The following is a 19,093-nucleotide window of genomic DNA, read 5'->3' as shown; positions in this document are numbered from 1 at the left end:
ATGCATTGGTTTGGCCTTAAGGGGACAGTGGATCCAACGCACAAAGAAGCAACTTTCATTTGGAGTTGAGGCGCTATACCACATTAGAAATCTACGTCAATATTTACTCCAACTTCAACTCTAGTTTTGGTCTGGCGTAGTCTGTGGGAACAATGATTTTTCCCGGGCAATATTTGATAATTTCAGTCAGACTAGACATCTGTGAGATACAATCTGGAGCTTGATAAGTAGGAAATAGGTGAAGACGTAAAAGACTTTTACCTGCAAAGATCTGCACACAAGCGCAGAGTAACGTACACGCCTGGCATCATAAATGTGGCTCTACCGTCTCCTGAAAGTATATATATTTTCTCTCGCTGCTACACTTTCCTCTCCAGATACCACCTTTGTCTGTTTGTCACGTTGATGCTGGGCTGCGAGAGTCCAGAAGGATTATTTACTTGTTTGCTGCTGGCTGCTGCTAGAATAAGCGTTGGTGAGAGGTAAAAACCAAACCTACGAGCTAAAAGAGGCTGACTGGGAAAGGCTTCGTGAAGATACGTCAAATGTTACGCTTTTTGCCCTTCCTGGTAGATGGAATGCACAAACAAAGCCTTCACAGAGCAACACACAGAGCTTCACAGATGAATAGAAAGGACAACACGACAGCAGGCCAGAAGATGCCGACCGGGACACACTGACAGAGGCCTGATGTTTGACAGGTGGAAGCAGGGGAACCAGCAGTGGCTGCAGGAGGGAGGAGGGCGGAGGCGAGAGGAGGGATTCTACCTTATAGGCGACTCGAGGAGGACATTTCTTCCCCAAACCTAGCGGAGGGGACATGTCGCGAAGCATCTCGTACATATCGCGGTAAGACATTCGGCCGCTTCCCGGCAGGGAAAAGGTGGTGGAAGGCCGTGATGGGAGGAATGAAGAGTTCCCGGGTGATGGAGGGTGTTGGGATAAAAAGGGGTACATGGGAAAAAAAAAATAGAAAGTGGCAACAATCCAAAAGAGAGAACGGGAGAGGGGAAGAAGGAAGGGAAGAGGAAAACACAGAAATCCTTGTTAATTTGATTTCCAGGATATCATGGTCTGGAATGCCATCCTGGTTGGATCAAAGGATTCAGGATTGGATTCCAAGAGGAGGAGGAGGAGGAGGAGGAGGGTTACACAGGGTCCCTGTGCAGAGATGCTGGATGGATGGTGAAGATATGCATTTCGGAACGAGAGTGCATTTTATGATTAAGACTTGATACACTGAAAATCTCTTGAGTATCAAACATTCACCCTCTGAAAGGCTCTGAAAAGTGTGTACAATGGACTCCAATGGCAATCGAGTCGAGCTCCGTTCCAAAAGCATTTGCATCAGATTAATACAGTAAAATCACTTTTCCCAGAAAAAAGCCTGAGATTATGCTGCAGGAGTGGTTTGCACACTTTCTGTGGATGTTTTGATGTTTTCTCTCTTGCTTTTTGGCACAACTCTGAGTCACTGGAATCCATTATGAATAAATCTGACTCCAGTGATTAGTAATCTGCTACAAACTTTTCAGCGCTACCTTTCAAGGCTACTCCTTCAGGATCTAATGATAGATTTTCAGCGCAGTACTCCTTTAAGATGCACTCTGTTTCTGCATGCTCAGAGACACCAGCGGTAACCGGCAGTAAGTGGAAACAAAGCACACAATGCTCTCTCTTCACTTCCCACTCTTCTATCACTCCCGTGTTTAGAAGCAGGGAAGCGTCTTAGACGTCGCATTCGATGCCTTTTGTTTTGAGCCTGACTCGCGGCATTGTTTCCTGCACTCGCCATGGTTACCTCTCGGCTGGTTAGTGGAGAGTCGATGCATGTTCGTATGCATGTGTGGTCGGGTCATTCTGGGGGCACCGCGGGGGACGAGCACAGACATTCACAGTCCGAAACCATCACGGTCCATTTGAAAACAAAAGGACTGTGTGGGAGTGCAAACCTTATAAGCCACCCTGTTAGGGCACTTCTTCCCCAGGCCCAGGGGAGGCGAGATAAAACGCAACAATTTGTACATATCCTGATAGCATATCCTCCCGCTGTAAAAGATAAGACATGTTTAGGTCACAGGTTAATTCATTACATGTAGATAATGTGTTACTTGTGAGCGCGCATGAACACATAGGGGAAAACTCGAGGAGCAGAAGCATAAAAAATGCAGGAGACTATTATTTATATTTTTTTTCTGACTAAAACTGATTTTGTTGTTGTTTATTTTGACTATTGAAAGATGGTCCTGAAAGAAGATTTTCTAAATTTGGAAAACATGTCTTTGACTTTTTCATTACTTTTATTTGCACATGACAAAAAACCTTCAGGGAAATTAGAAATGTTGAGTTTAGAAATAGATTTAGTTCTTTCCCCAATGTAAAGGTCTGCATGTTGTCTGAAGCCCACTGACCACTTTCAGGAATACATTTCTGTTCGAGAATCCTTGATTTACAATTATTTTAGATCGCCGTGAAGTGAACTTATGTGTCTGTTTCTAGTTGTAAAATGTGAACTCCCCCTGTAAAACTCACAAATACCCCCATCAAATATTCATGCAGCAGAAAACACAACAACGTTTAAATGTGCAAGGGACAGAAAATTGTAGAATCAGTTAATACAGATCTGCTTCTTTTCCAGAAACGTGTAAAAAACGAACAGTCCCGAAATATACTATAACACTGACACAAAATGAGCAAAAGCAGTCAAAGATCAGCGACTGTAGACGCATCTCTGAGAGCAGCTAATTCATATTCAAAGGAATAAATAATAATTCCTCCCCCGTAATGTCTGTCAGGAGATGGCAATTTCATATTTCCCATCTCACACCTCTCCTGGAGTCCTGACTCACTGACGAGGCTCCCGTGAAGCCTTCGTTAAAACTTAACGAGCCTTACATAATCTGAGACGGATTATTCCTCACGCTGTCTCACGCAGCACGAGTATTGTGCTTCAGTCGAGATAAACACCGTCAGTGTAGGGGGCAGAGAGGGCGCTGACATCAACCTGTAGTCCCCCGTAGGAGGGATAGAAATACTTTCTGTTCCCGCTGCAGTGACAGACGGAGGAGATTTGGAGCCCGCAGGCTTAGAGGCAAAGAGGGCTGAGCGGACGCCAAGCGGAACGCTGGATTTACATGCATCACTCCGGCCGACAGGGGGCTCGTCTCCACCCTCAGCCAGATCTGGGCTCAGGCTTAATGTCATTCACCCGCCGCCACTAAAATGGGATTTCTCCAATTCCTCCTAACAGAGTCATCCTGCTGGAACTGAGAGCTTAGAGTTCCCCGTTACCTCGCGCACCTCTCCTCCAAAGGCAAACACCCTCCTGTGTAACACTGACACTGGCTGATAATGGGGACTGTATGCTGAAGCTGCACAGGTCGGAGGTCAGAGATCAGCGGAAGCACGTACCAGGCCGCAGGGTCGTACTCTGCCCACACGCGGATGAATTCGTCCAGGTGATGAGGTCCCAGGATGGAGGCGTCTCTCGTCAGGTACTCAAAGTTGTCCATAATGACAGCAACAAACAGGTTCAACATCTAGAGAACGTGTCAAATAAATGAATGGTCAAGACAGGAAAGTCCTAGATAAAGACAGGAAAGTCACAAATAAAGACAGGGAAGTCCAAAATAAATTCCCAAGTCAAGTCCCGAGTCAAGACAAGCAAGTTCCAAGTCATATGCTTTGAGTTACGAGTTATAATGTCTCAAGTATTTTCAAGGCAAAAGGATTAAGTCAAACTCACAAAGAAAAAGTCCAACTCTAAGTCTTTTCTGATTCTGTCCAGTCTAAAGTCTTCAAATTTGTGACTCGAGTCGGACTCAAATCCAAGTTATGAAACTTGGGTCCACTTAATAAATTTCTAGTCAAAGGAACATCGTGGGGATTTGACATGTTTTGAGCCTGAAAGCAGCAAACCATACATTATATTCTGTTGCTGCTGCTTATTTAGTAAACCATGTACTTTCAGGTTAACTCTCCACCTTTTCAACTGCAATTTCAGCACCAATCTGCTATTGTTGGCAACAATTAAAGCTTACTGTTGTTCTTTATTTTTTTTTGTTTAATCTAAAAGTATCATTGATCATTTGAATCAAGGTGGAAATATAAAAACAGCATTTGCTGGAACTGTTTGTTACTGGAAGGTATTTGATCTCTGAAAACATGCAGTATGATTTCTGTCACTGACGACAGTCAGTATGACCTCTGCTTCCCTTCACACTGACCAGGAAGGAGCAGAGGAAGATGAAGGAGACAAAGTAGAAGTAGGCAAAGTCACTCCCACACTCCTTCCCCGGGATTCCTGAGTGGCTATCACACGGCCGGTTACTGAGACAAGCTAACATGATGTCATGCCACGCCTCGCCTGTCGCGCTCCTGAAACACACACACGCATACACGCACACACGCACACACACAGTGACGGGAGTTATCAGTTTGTCCTGGATTATTTGTGGCACCAACACCTTTTGGAAAATGGAGCCGGGATTACCTGAAGAGAAGAGTCAAGGCCTGGAAAAACGTCTGGAAGTTGTTGTGGAGATTTATTTCCGTCCCTTCGTTCAGCTTGATGTTTCCAAAGACCTGAGGCAGCAGGAGAGCAGGTTATGTTTATTAATGAATGTAAACCCTAAAACCAAAGCCTTACTTCACTGTTGTAATGAACTACTGTAGCGCAGAGACAAGAAGAGAGTCCTGAACCTGAGACGAAAAACACAGCCCTGAAAACATCTTCTGAATCAGCTTTGAGGGACGAGAACATGAACGCAGTTTGGATTATTTCACAGGACAGACATCTGCATTGCAGTTTTTCCTCATTGATTTGAGGTGGGTGTGTCTCAGTTGCAATCAGGATGAAGCAACTTTTCAATCAGAATCTATGACGGCTGGTGAGACTGTTTGCTACGTTACTGTCTATCTGATCAAAGCACACCCAAACATTCAAGATATAAAGCAGATTATCATCAATATACTTTAAATCAAAGTTATAAAATAACTATAAATGTGAACAGTTATTTGTTTTTGTTTTTTTGAGACCATTTAATGTCACTCAGTTGACGTGTCGGCTTTCGGCATGCTTTTTTTTCCAAACTCCGTGCCAATAAACCCTCACTGATTTGAACTGAAATTGAATGGCGAGAGTGAATGACTGCCACAGCTTGTGGGTCTAGTAAACAACCCGGAGGTCACTTTTTAAATATGCATTTGCCCCTCGGCATGTGCTTCCTGCTGGCCCGTAAACTCTGGCTGCAAGGCCCAGGAGAACTCTGACAGCAGCCAGAGATGTGCAGCATCTTGGCCCTGTGTGTCAACAGTAGCTGACGTTTTGCAGCACACACACACACACACACACACACACACACACACACACACACACACACACACACACACACACATATTCACACAAACACAAAATTAACTGAATGTAAGATGAATAAAAAGAAGGAAATACTTCATATCAGCCAGTTCTAAAAATGGAGGAAACAAACCCACTTCATAATCAAACACCTGTACAATCTTATGCAATCCAATGCAAGAGTGTGTATGATATTACATTTTCATTCAGACTGTGTCAAAGATAAGTGGATGCAGCTCTGCGAGAGGCATTTGTAAGTGGTTAGTGCCGTACTGAGGGGCATTTCAAGCTTTACAAAAGGTACAGTGGTGATTATTGCAGGCTTCTTGTGTTGGATTGGTATTTTACAGATGTGACTTGTATTGTCCTCCTCTATCTGTCTCTCTCTGTTTGTGGACACTGCTGATATTTAAACTGCCTGTCACGTTCTACCTGACCAATAAGTCCTCATACCTAAACAATGGGATTCTGCGCATTGTCTATCACAGTGAATACTACCTCGGGAGAGCTGCTTCTCTCTTGCTAGCAGTTGTCTGCAAAAACACCCGAGGCAAAGTTTCCATTAACAATTAAATAATAGATCATAAACCAGTGCTAAGCCCACATTTAAGTAAATAACAAATGACAAATGGCGTAAGCTAAGACGTATCTACTATACATTTTCTTGTTACTGGTCATGTTGTAGTACATTATTCAGCTCATGTATTAAGTAATTACATTTTTTTATATATATAATTCTGGCCGATGGGACTGCTGTATATTACTTCTTTTAATAATAAAGGTATCTCTAAAATAGATTTTAAAAAAAACACCTATGGAGGGGTATCGTGGCTGTGTCGGGACTCTCTAGGAGGCATCCATCACTGAATCATTACAGTCTGACTCCCTTTTGCCCAGCTGGCATTGTCACAACTCACCTGCATGCCAATGATGGCATAGATGAAGAACAGCATGGCAATGAGCAGGCAGACATACGGCAGGGCCTGAAACCAGCACATAAACCACAGGTTAAAGACTGCAGAGCACAAACACACACTCACCCTTTTGATCTCTCCGTCTGTCTCTCACACACACACACACACACACACACACACACACACACATAAATCCGATTCACCGCAGAGGACGAGCGCCCTTGTAAGATTTTACAGTCTTATTTAAGAATCCGGGCAGTCAACCTGAGCTGCGGGGTCGATTCTTTTAACCAGCTATTTATATCGCAGCGAGGAGGAGGCGAACATTTGTTGTAATTAAATAGCCACCTTTTAACACTCTGCAGCTACTGTCCATTTTCATTGGGCTTAAAAGCTCTCACCACTGACATTAAACCAGCTATAAATTCCCTCGGCCGCAGCCCGGCGCTCTGCATTTAACTCAACTTGTCCCGGAGGATTTAGAGAGCCAACCGGCACCGGCAGAAATTCTGAACTGCTTTTTGCTGAGAGCTGTTTAGTTCACCCTTTCTTCCACTGTCTGTATTTTGTGTGACATTCTTGTATTCAACCGTGAATAAATCCAATTGACCGACACAACACTAAAATCTATTGAAACAATACACGTCCTGATTCTTTCCTGACTGAATTCCTCGTCATCGCTGGCTGTAAACGCCTCGTTTTGTTTTGGAACATGCCCCATATGGAGTCTGTGTTGAGGTCACTGTGTGCGTTGGCTCACCTTGAAGGACTGGACAAAGGTCCACAGCAGGATGCGGATGGTGTAGCCTTGCCGCAGCAGCTTGATGAGACGAGCCGCTCTGAAAAGCCTCAGGAAACTCAGGTTGATCATCTTGTCCTGGGGGAGAAAAACAGAGACGGTGAGCTTTTAGAATAAACACAGGATCAAAGGGTTTAAAGCTAAGACAAACTGACACATACGTTGTTTTACAGATATTTTCATCGGCAATGAAACACACCCTGTCTCAAGGTTTTCCTGCTGCATCCCTATTGGATGGCCAGCTGCTTAGGGTGGCCAATGTTTTCATGGCTCTATTTTCAAAATGTTGCTGTGGACGTAACATATCTGAGACAATTAGCTGATGACCTTCGTCTGCTTGTGCTCCTGTTATTGCACAGGAGCCACCAAAGTGACAAAGGCTCCCTTTCAAAAGGACCAGTGTGTTGCATTTCGGGGCATTTAGCAGTGAATACACCCGCGACAGTACAAACTGTGGTGGCCTTCAGGTAACGTAAAATCACAAAGGGCTCTCTCTGGAGCCGTTCTGAGCTACTGCAGAAACATGGTGGTTCAACATGAAGGACTTTGTGAAGAGGACCCGCTCCCTTTTATATGAAGGGCTATTCAAACTATTTTTAGTTTCAGTTGATTATACACTAATGGTGGAGAGTTATGAATATTATATATATTTCTGACAGTGAACCCCCTAAATCCTACACACTGCTCCTTTAAATTGATCTCATATCACTTTCTGCATCACAAATCAAAGTGGATTGAACAGAGAGATTATGCAAAGTAACAAGTGGCACAGACACAACGGTGGCACAGACGCAACGGGGGCTGGATGCCGATGAGGGTTTTTCCATTCCCTTTCCCTCACATGTTTAATTCCAGTTGAAGGGTTAAACACTTGCGATGCAAAACATGCCAGTTGAAACCCGATGCAGATTTGTATAGGGACTAAAATAGTGTTTAACAAGCATAAAATAACATGCCAGGGTGGTGAGATAGCGTAACTTAGTTGTTAAACAAGTCATTTGTTACACAAGCACATTGATTTTAATCCACAGAAACATCATAGGTGCATTATAGTGACTTGCAAGGGGATTTTTAGTTTTTTTGTCGAGAACATGATAAAGTCAGATCTCATGCAACTGCAACGGTTTCAGATGATTGTGTTGCTGTTAAAGCGCACATTTCTAACAGCTTAATAGGTGTTCTTCTGTTACATCACGTCACACTGATGAGTTCAGTAGGCAGGCAATTTAAACTAAGACTGTGGGAGAGAACAACACACACACCGACGGGGGAATTGACAATATCAGCGGCCAACAAGAAAAGCCACTTACCGTCTAGAGGTGTCAGATGTGACAGAGGGGGGCAGAGTGAGGGCACAGGCGCCAGGAGAGACAACGCAGACGATGGGAACAGCGAGAGAGAGAAAGAACAAAAAACGCAGAGAAGGGAAAGCGAAAGAGAAGAATAATGATCACATGAAAAGAAAGTCGCACAAAGAAGAGACTGACTTTGTCACACAGAAAGCAACAGTGCTCTGCATTAGACCGCCATCTCCACAATCACATTCGTTTTCTCTTGTTTTGGATTGCAAAAGACGTAGAAAAACACATGTGCATCAGTGCTGGAACAATTGGTCTGTTAATTGTTTGTCTGTTAATAGTAAGTGTGTTAATTGTTAGTGTGTAGAAACTCGTTCAGCACCGCCCACCGTTTTGTGTCTTTTTCCGCAAAAAAAAAAGATAATGTTTTTAAAAACAGCATCTTGTATATCTCCTCAACCACATGGTCGATTAAATTCATTTCAATTGCTAAAAGCAGTTAAGGGTCATAACCCTTGTAACCCTTGTGAGATGAGGGATATTCAATTAAATTATTATTGATGAGGGCTATTGCTCCCGACGAGACTAAATCTCGGCACGGTTCCCCGGACGAGACTAAATCTGCACGGACAAAGTATAGTTCTCACGATACTGCCATTTCTAACTGCGACACAGTAAACTCCCTGACTTGCTGTGGCGTTTTTCAAATATCATTGTGAGTCAAGAGAGCAGAGCGCAAAGCCGGTTCCAGTGTGTCCATAATGTGTCAAATGATGATGTAACAATCATTACAATGTTCAGTATCGATGTGTCGACACTTCGTCAGTAGTAATGGCACACGGAGGAGCCCGTGATCGCTGAGGGGCTTACCTTAATCTCTGTGACCAAGATGTCTGTGATGCTTCCGAGCACGGTCACAAAGTCGAACACGTTCCAGGCGGCTTTCAGGTAATTCTAAACAACAGAGCCGACATAGAGAGATCAGGCTGCACACTCAGGAGGGAGAGTTCATTCAACTTGTTGAAACGCTCAGTTTCTTTGGTGCAATTCTGGTTGGTGTGATTAGTGGTTCTTCTTTTCATACTATGCATTATAAAAGAAAACTAAGAGGGATTACTGTTCGAACTCGGGCTGAAAGTATTTTTTTGTTAAAACTCGAGACTGTCGGCTAACCATCAGGCAACGTTTGGAAAAAGGCACCGCTTCTCCTAATTATACGGTTTGATATGAGTTCAGACTAAAGTGAAAGAGGATGTTTGACCTCAGACATTTATTTGCTTCTGTGTGATCATATTTTTTTAAGTTCACTACACCTCCCCTAAAACTGATTGGAGCCCCCTGGAAAGGTCCGCCTCTCACTCTGAAACCTCTCTTTTAGATTGTTTTTGATTAACCAACTAATCAGACTTTAAACAGGTACCCGGCCTGTATTTACAATTACCCTATTTTAGCTTTTTGATCATTTTTAGCTTATCATTAAGATTGCGATTAAATTACAAATTGGGCTGGAACTTTAACACGGCACATTTATAAAAGTTGTGATGCACATTTACAGTCTGTGTGTTTGGTTACATTTACAGTTATTTGGATATGAACAAGTTAGAGTGTTGTACAAAAGATTCACAAAGATTCAAAAAACTAACAACAAAAGCTAAAGCTATCTAGACATCCCCCCCCCCTCGGGCACACAAATCTATATGTGCATATACAACACACAGGCACAAATGCTGGGCCGCTGCCTGCAGCCTGGTTCCCGTCAGACCGGTCGATCATGCAGCTACTGGAGGCTGAGGCCGCTTCCAGGCCCCGCGGCTGCAGTCTGAGGAGATACAGCAGCCGAGTGTTTACACCGGCAGATGCGAGGCCATCCGTCTGGGCTTAACCGCTAAACAGGTGGAGGCAAGTGGTGTGTGAGAAAAGCTATTTAACAAATGGGCCTCGCAAATGGAACGGAGTGAGAGATGAAATGGCCCGCTGCGAGCCAGACAGCCCCATGTTGGGGGGAGATTTATTCTCTTTGTGCTTTTTTTTTTTTTCTTCTTACGAGTTCACATTTTCAACCTTTTATTTGTAGTGTTTTTGTGACTTCCACCTTTTATGTGCTTTTTTGCACACACAAAACCACAACTTTCCAAAACGATCCTTCCCAGTGGGACAGTTTGTTAGACGACAGATCGAGAAAATCTTGTTTCAGCATTGAAAAGGACAACGTGTAATAAACTAAGCACTGCAAGCACGGATGGAGCAGCTTGATGCACGAGTCTCCCTCAGAGATCCCCCTCCCCCCCCTTCTCGTTCCCCCTCCCATGTGTGTAAACAGAAACACAATACAACAGCGAATAATTGTCTGGTGTTCGCGGAGCCACAGCGCAGCATATGGTCTCACCAGTGGACCGAAGGCAATAATCTTAAGGATGCATTCCAGCGTGAAGAGGGCTGTGAAGACGATGTTCAAGTATTTCAGCATGGACTCGTACAGTTCTGGAGCGCCGTAGAACTGAGGACAGAAAAAGGTACACTGAATATATTTGAGGGAAGAAACCCACAGCAGTGTGAACAGGCTTCATCCTCCCCCTCCATTTACCTTGCACCAGATCAGATGTCTTTACGACGCTGAAGACTACAAATGACTGATGGTGGGTTTGTGTCGCTGCTGGTGATTGCTGTAGCAGCATGTTTCACCCTTTGGTTCCGGAAATAAAAGCTGCTAAGTAATATTTGTGTTCTGTGCGAAAGTATTCATGACAAAAACAACAGCTGGGGAAAAATAAAATATTCCTGCCCCCGCCGGTGTGTAAAGGGCCTGACAGCAGCATATCTCAGCAGCCTTTCAAACTGTCTCATTAAATAACTTTTCAGGATTTGATTAAATTTGAAATATTCTGACACAACCAGGAATAAAGCCAAGACACGAGCTCCTCTCTCTGATAACACAGAGTGACTGTTAGCATTGAAGCGTGCCGGTGGTGTGATGGTGGGGATGCTTGATTTTTCATTGTTGCCCATGTCTCAAGGCCAGACCAGAGCTGTTGCATCTCGGCCTCAAAGCTAAATTATTAAATGCTACAGATTCATGGAAACTGCCTCTTAGAATCTCCTTGAATATTTCAACAGTGACATCACATCGGGAGCTGAAGTCTCACTGAGCCAATGTGCCACTTTTTTGGGCTTAGAGGGATCTGAGAGGAATAAGTTTGGCAGGAGGAATCACTGACCTTCATCATCAGCACGACTGTGTTGAGGGCTATCAAAGTCATGATGGCGTACTCGAACGGGGGCGACACCACAAATTTCCACATCTTGTACTGGAAGGACTGCTTGTTCTCCGGCATGTATCTCGTCAGCGGCTTGGCGTTGATGGCAAAGTCGATACAAGCCCTCTGTTTGACGCAGAGACGAAAGAAAAACACATTGTGTATGAATCCTCTCAACAACAAAAAAGACAGTTGGCACTCCACAAGAGCATTTTCTCAGTGGTTTGTTTAATCAAAAGATGAGACGACAAATTGAGCCTCAGTGATCACTAGCCAACACTTAACAGAGATGAAAAACTGCATGAAGTCTTGGTAGACTGGAAAACCTCACTGCTTTCTTTTTAATTGTTTTTGTTCTGTTTGAGGCGAAGTTACATTACAAAGGAATTGCCTGGAAGTGATGTTTCGAAGTGGATCAGCGCGTGCTCTGATTTATAACGAAGAAAACATTTGTGATGCAAGAGAGAAGCGTTTTCAGAAACGAGCGCCTCTGCAGAAATGTATCAGCGTGTTGCTTTTGTTGCATGCCGAGCGGAGAGGTTGTCGCTGTGCTCCCACAGCGTCGTCACAACGCGGCGCTCTCCCACCTCGTTCTTCTCCAGGCTGCACTCCGACATGGCCTTGTCCCCCTGCTCCTGGAAGGTGATGATGATCAAAGCCACAAATATGTTGACGAAGAAGAAGGGGAACACCACGAAGTAGACCACGTAGAAGATGGACGTCTCCATGCGGAAGCCCGGGCTGGGGCCCTCGTCCTCGTAAGTAGCGTCCACTGAGTGCTTCAGGACACTGAAAAGAAGGAAAAGATGAAAGCAACTCAAAGATCTGTACAACCACGGAGAGCTCACAGCAGGTAAAATAACATATCTAGAGGGACTCGAGTCCGGGCTTCCAGACTTGTTTTTGTGTACTCATTTTGTGGACTATAAATCATCACACAAGGGAAATGAAGAGGACATTTTCAAACTACCCATTTTGTCTGAACAAGTAAAAACTAAACTAATTATTAAATGTACTCGGTGAGACCAAGTAAAACAGCAAACTCTCACGTTTGACAACCTGGAACGATCAAATGTTTGGCATTTTTGATTAAAAGAAAAACTCAAATGAATAATTGATCATCAAAATAGTCCTTTATTTTCAATGTATTTATTATCTATTATCTTCACAGATCTATTTCAGAGCAAGCCACGCTCTACTAATCTTCCTCGTGGAGCTCAGATCGACTTATCTGGAGAACCGGCAAATCAGCTCACCTCTCCCTTCACCCCACTTTACTCTGTAACTGACGAAAATAAACCCTGCAAGTGGAGTCAAGAAAGCTTGTTGAAATAACAGTGAAATCAATTCGTCCAGAAATATCCAGGTGAACCGGTCCCAAAATATCCAGTCAACCTGCCCGTAGAGCTTTCTTACGATCCTCACCGAGGATATTTATAAAGACGGAGTGAGTCACGGCACAGTTCGCTGCCCCTGTGCTCCCTCAACGGAAGAGACGGCGGTGCAGTTGTGGGCCTAGTGTCAATGTCTCTTTCCCACTGGCTCACAGAATGTGACAGGCGTCTCCGGTGAGTTAATGACTCTCCTGCTGGGAGATCAGCGAGCGCTCCACGGTCCTCTGACCAACTCGTTCAGGGCCGTCTCCACGCTTCGGTTTTGTGAGTTGGTGGTAATGGTAAATGGACCCGTACTTGTCTAGCGCTTTTCTCGTCTTCCGACCACTCAAAGTGCTTTAACACTGCATGACATCATTCACCCATTCACACCCATTCACACACTGATGGGAGGAGCCACCATGCAAGGTGCCACATCAGTATTATCAACCATTCATACGGCTACAGGTGCAATTTTAGGGTTAAGTGTCTTGGCAAAAGGACACATAGACATGGACTAACGGGGCCGGGGATCGAACCGCCGATCCTCTGATTGAAGGACGACCCTGCTCACTTCATCATCATCATCATCATCATCATCAATAGTTTTTGGTTGTTTTAAGAGTTCAATCATGTCAGCTCCACCAACAAGTCCCGGTAGTTCATTTTGACCGTGGTTCTTTTCGTTGAGTATCTACGTGTACAATCTTAGGGTTAGCTGTTTGTTAGTTTACAAATGAACACACCTTCAAAAGACCATAAGAAATGAAAGATCTTATTTAACTTCATACTTACACCATATTTAAACACTGTGATGTCGCTTCTTGCTTAGCTGTGTGTGATTTTAGGTGATCGTGACCAGCTGACGCAGTTTAACAATTGACTTTTCCATGTCAGGTAAATACAATGGAGGTAATAAGTAAACAGCCGTCAACAATCCTTGACAGAGCTGGTGATGATTATGATGATGATGATGATGATGACGGTAATACATCTGCCTGTGGCACTTTAGCTCAGGCGGAGAATAGCAGACTGAAGACATCTAGGCAATGGGCCTTGATTGCATCTTTAGGAAGCGCTCAGTAATTAAGCCTGGGAGAAATCAGCCGTACCGTCGGCCTCCAGGTGTGCCGAGTGCTTTTCACGAGAAGTTAAGTTCTGACGCGAAGAATAAATGATTCAACACCGCTTCAACGACAATATTATATAGTAAACTGTTGTATTGTGGCCATCACACAATTTATTCCTGATTAATTAGTTTCATATTCCGCTTGTAAACACTGTGAAGAAAGCTGACTTCAGGGGACAGTGTGTACTGTCTGGTTGCACGAGGCTGCGTGGTTGCAGATTGCAAACAACAGAAAACCCCTTCAGCTCTTCCTCTCTTTCCAAACTGCTGTAACCTGAGCAAACAAGTGCAATACGGTGGTAACAAGAGGCGCTCAGAGGCCGTCCATACCATAATAACACTACTTAGGGAGCAACAGAGGTCAGACAACAGCTGGCTATATCACGGTTTTACCACTGTGTGTTGGAGAGCTACGAAGGCCTTCAGGTAACAAAAACACGGTAGGTTTGGTTTGGTTTGTTCGTTCTGGGCCTCTGTAGAATCATAGTGGGAAACCCGCTCCCTTTAAAGATATGAATGACTCAATCCAACAAAAACAGTAATTAATTACTTTCTGCTGATAGATCACCCCCAAAAACGCTGCAGACTGTTTCTGTAAAGTTACATTTGCGTACGCAGTACGAGGTGTTGATGTGACATGGACGTTGCTCTGACTTACAGGGGCCAGCCCTCCCCCGTGGACACCGTGAAGAGCGTCAGGAAGGCCCAGAGAACGTTGTCGTAGTGGAAATCGTACTTCTTCCACTCTCGGGGCTGAGCCGCCACGTCGACCTTGTCGTATTCCAGAAACTGACCCCTGAAAGAGAGAGAGAGAGAGAGAGAGAGAGAGAGAGAGAGAGAGAGAGAGAGAGAGAGAGAGAGAGAGAGACGGGAGGAGAGACAGGGTTAGGGGAAATTAAAAAGATTGAGAATGTGAGTATAAAATCCTGTGTTAGCAAATTACAACCACCATGGCTGAAAAAAGGCAGTAACCTAATGGATGGGTGGGCCAAGGTTCGGACCCAGACACCGTTGTACCTGAATCAACTAACCAAGAATTGAGAGTTATATATATATCTTTCTCTTTTTTAAAAATATATATACACAGGAAAATAGTATGTGAGTCAGAGGACTTATTTTACATGGAGTTCTTGAAAAAGAGAACAAATGGACAGCGAAACCGGAGCCTTTAAGCAAGAATAAACAGACTTTTGTTTGTTCATTCTTCCAATAGACAGTACAAAACCAGTACATCTCATATGTTCAGAGACCGTGGCGATTATTAAAAGCAGCAATGTGAAGCACCACTTCAACACAAAGCACAAATCTTCTGAGCAAACGTACCCACTCAAGTCCAAAATGCAAGCACAGAAAATAAACCGAAGAGCCCAATATGACCAGAACCCTCACACAGTCATTCACCGCCCAACAGTAATGTTAACAGAGAGAATGGAGCTGAAACAAGAGGTTTGAATAACCACACATGAAGTGCCTGCACACAGATTCCTCTTATTAGAAGATGAGAAAAATATAAAACCAAGTTTTTTGGGGTTGATAAAACTTCACACCTGAATGAACCAAGTTTGAAGCTTGATTTTTTAAAATTTTTAAATAAATCCATTCTCTCTCACAGGACCTTGTTGAATGTGAAACCCCGGGTGAAGAGGTTCTGAAGAAGACATTGGGGCGTGAAGGTGGAGGCGGGTCAGCTCGGGTGGCGTACCTGCAGTCTTTCTCCAGGGCCTTGGACTCGTCGGTGCAGTAGAAGAACTTGCCCTTGAAGAGCTGCACGGCGATAACGGCGAAGATGAACATGAAGAGCATGTAGACGATGAGGATGTTGAGAACGTTCTTCAGAGAGTTCACGACGCAGTCGAACACCGCCTGGAAGATATTCACACACACACAAGCACGCACACAAGTTCGGATCGATGAAGGCAAGGTGACACATTGATTGAGTTCTCTCCATTTTCAGGATGCTTAACTATAACTAATTATTGAATATTTTGAATCAGGGCCGTCACTCACTTTATTCAAAATCCCAAACTGCTGTTCAAACATTGCTCATGTAATAATTTTTTCATCAAACTTCTGAGCAAAGTGTGAGTTTTAACCATATCCAACACTTCATAATCATGTACAATAAGAATGGGATGCGGTGCCCCTCCTCCAAAATTGGAAGCCTGTACCATTCAACTTTCGGGCAATTTAAATTTAAACGTGAACGATGGTCACATTTTCCGAAGAAAAGAAGTCTCAAGTTCTTCATTAAAATATCAGCTTAATTTTGCTGAAAAGGGAAAATAATATGTTCTCCAGCTGTCACTAAATCCCTATATTCCTATTAGTGCTCGCAAATCTTTCCTCCAAACTCAGGCCTGTTTTCACGCGGCTGTCTCGATGTCTGAAGACAAATCAATGCTCGCTGAAGTACATGAACACACCTTTGAGTCTGTCTCTGTGCCTTTCACGCTCTCTTTTCAGCTCTTCTCTTTAGTCGACTTGTGCTGTGATCTCTCCGTGAGATGGACCGCTCCGTCCATCTATCCTGACATGTGTGCAATCGAAACGACGGCTGCGCTGCCGCATGAGTGATCGCCATCGAGGATTTTGTCTCCGGAGAGCGGACGGAGCACATCCCCTACGCCCTCGCCCCCCACCCTCCTCCACCAGCCTGTCTGTCAAGCCGCTCCGGCCAGGCATCCGAGAGGAGTTGTGGACGAGCGTCTGTCTGCCAGCTCTGATCCGCCTCAATCATTTCACTTCTATTACTCCAATCAGGTCTTCCATCTTTTGTCAAAGCCATTACTTTTGGACGATCAGCTGCCTTCACGCACCAGAGGAAAGATGCCGTTTCCGCATCAGAGGCAACAGCTGAGGGTCACAATGCATGATTACAGAGTCTTACCCCGATGGACGATAATTGAGATTCTTTGTCACTCCAAAGAATTTCAAAATGTCAAACTTTGCCACCCCCCAGTGGTTGTATCAAATAGGATTACCTCTGGGGTTGTTTAATCTTTCTCTGGTCCCAAAAGGATGCCATCAAAATAATGGAAAACATAGAAATTATGTACAAAAGTTGCGAAACGTAGCTCACTACAAATACACGTGTAATACTGTGAGTTCTGTACATCCACTCAATGGGAGACACGTATGGTGAGGTTTCTCACCTTGAGCACCGTTCAAGTAGGAAGACCTTCCCTTGTCAACATTTCTTTGGGAGTTAAACTGCACCGACAAAGAAGACCAGGTGTAACAAGTGACCTTTGTGTACTCGCACTGTTTTCCAATCATCCATATTGTTGCCAAAGTACGAGTGAACACACTCAGGTTCTGCTTCTATTTAGTCAATTCTGGCGTAATACGACACATATGATCATACAGGAGGTGGTTTGGGAGTGACTTTTCAAAAATAAACTTCCTTCTAATCTTCACAGGAAGTCAGGTTTAGGCCACGGAGAGCGTGGTTGATGTTGACCAACGACTCGCGTGACGAGCTGGGGACATACGAGTCACATGACTAACGCTTCCTCTTGGTTTCCCACAGGACTCCTGAACAAAAAGTCCTGTGAATAAGCATCCCTGCACAGCAATACAAGGGAGGCAATTTTCCGTCACTTACTTCCAATCTGTGAGACTTTAACTTCTCCCGTCTCTCCACAACACAGGGCACCCCGAAGGTCAAACCGCTCAAAGCTTCATTAGAGAGCCAGGGATACTACATTTCATTTAAACTGCTTTAAATCAAGACTATGAATGAATTTGACTCGCGATAGTGTGCAGCTGACACCGGATGTGGCCCCAGCTGGCCGCTCTGCAATGTTGTTGTTTCTCTCGCGATGCACCGGGTGGGTGACAGGCCGGATTACTGTACCTTCAGCTTGGGAAGCCGCTTAATGGTTTTGAGTGGCCGCAGGACTCGGAGGACCCTCAGGGACTTGATGGTGTTGATGTCCTTGCCCTTCGTACCTCTGCGCAGATGGAGAGTACAGTTAGTCCGGGGCGTTGTGGTGTCAGCGACAAGCACGGTAACCCTTTCAACCCTTCCTCCAGTAACACCAGCAGGTGTACCGTGCACACCGATACATACCTCTTTCTGTTAGTAGAGTGCATGCACATGAGTTCATGTTATTCTACAGACGCATGCAACAGTCCAAGGACTGTGTATGAGTTTTCCAAGCAGATGTTGCTCCTACACTTCAGTATTCATCTATTCTTTCTTTGCTTCTGTTTGTCTCTTTGGCTCAGTCTTATTTTTTTCGGTCCTTATTTATTTTGCCCGGTTTCATCTCTTCTACTTTATAGTTCTTCACTCTTTCCATCTGTCTCTCTCTTTCCTTGCTCCCTACTTACTGACATTTAACTCATTAATTGGCCGTTAACTTGTGACGCATTTTCCACAGAGGCGCTGCTTCTTTTAATTAGAAACCCACATTTCAGCACTTTTCCCACAAACTGCTCTTTTTAACGTGTAACCTCAGCCCCGCAGCATATCGCAGATAACAGTCCCATGTACCTTGCATGCTGTTTCTGTAGAATAACATACAGACACTTCGTACTGTGTGGAGTAAATGCACAAAGGATCAGCCCCTGGTTGAGGAAGCAGCTTCTTTGCAGGAACCGCTGCTATCAGTCATTGCAGACGCTGCAGGTTTTGTTAACTGGTCACAGAGTGGGAGTTGTGTGTGTGTGTGTGTGTGTGTGTGTGTGTGTGTGTGAGCGGGTTATGCTAATGACATACAGCTGAGCCATCCTTCACTCAGAGACTGACATTGGCCAAGGAGAGCGCAAGAGGTTTCTTTTAATTAATCAGTCACATGTACACATAATGTGGCTGTCGCTCTTTATAATATATATTTATATAATATATAAAATAGTTGGTTTCTGAGATGTAGAAATTGGGAGTGTGTCTACATCTGTGTGTGCATTGCAATATGTTCATGTGTGAAGGATGTGGGGAAGGACACAAGCATAGTAGAGAGAGAAAA

At 44.3% G+C, this 19,093-nt stretch overlaps 1 protein-coding gene across 4 annotated transcripts in view; it reads right to left on the bottom strand.

Moving 5' to 3' along the window:
• The window catches only part of LOC137783610 (voltage-dependent N-type calcium channel subunit alpha-1B-like), a 128,111-nt gene that overhangs the window by 17,409 nt on the left and 91,609 nt on the right, over nucleotides 1-19,093 (bottom strand). For all 4 annotated transcript variants that reach the window (XM_068573732.1, XM_068573734.1, XM_068573733.1 and 1 more), the window contains 13 exons: nucleotides 17,980-18,076; nucleotides 15,826-15,986; nucleotides 14,782-14,919; nucleotides 12,209-12,410; nucleotides 11,583-11,747; nucleotides 10,754-10,864; nucleotides 9,238-9,321; nucleotides 7,031-7,147; nucleotides 6,274-6,339; nucleotides 4,493-4,584; nucleotides 4,227-4,377; nucleotides 3,412-3,539; nucleotides 769-865 (listed from right to left, as the gene is read on the bottom strand). In XM_068573732.1, coding sequence (XP_068429833.1) covers nucleotides 769-865; nucleotides 3,412-3,539; nucleotides 4,227-4,377; nucleotides 4,493-4,584; nucleotides 6,274-6,339; nucleotides 7,031-7,147; nucleotides 9,238-9,321; nucleotides 10,754-10,864; nucleotides 11,583-11,747; nucleotides 12,209-12,410; nucleotides 14,782-14,919; nucleotides 15,826-15,986; nucleotides 17,980-18,076 — 1,609 coding nt within the window. The remainder of the gene's footprint in view (nucleotides 1-768; nucleotides 866-3,411; nucleotides 3,540-4,226; nucleotides 4,378-4,492; nucleotides 4,585-6,273; nucleotides 6,340-7,030; nucleotides 7,148-9,237; nucleotides 9,322-10,753; nucleotides 10,865-11,582; nucleotides 11,748-12,208; nucleotides 12,411-14,781; nucleotides 14,920-15,825; nucleotides 15,987-17,979; nucleotides 18,077-19,093) is intronic.

Source organism: Clinocottus analis, unplaced genomic scaffold, assembly GCF_023055335.1.
Source record: "Clinocottus analis isolate CAN_PGR_092001 unplaced genomic scaffold, fCliAna1.0.p SCAF_13, whole genome shotgun sequence".
NCBI lineage: Eukaryota > Metazoa > Chordata > Actinopteri > Perciformes > Cottidae > Clinocottus > Clinocottus analis.
This window is presented reverse-complemented; position numbering and strand designations above follow the sequence as displayed.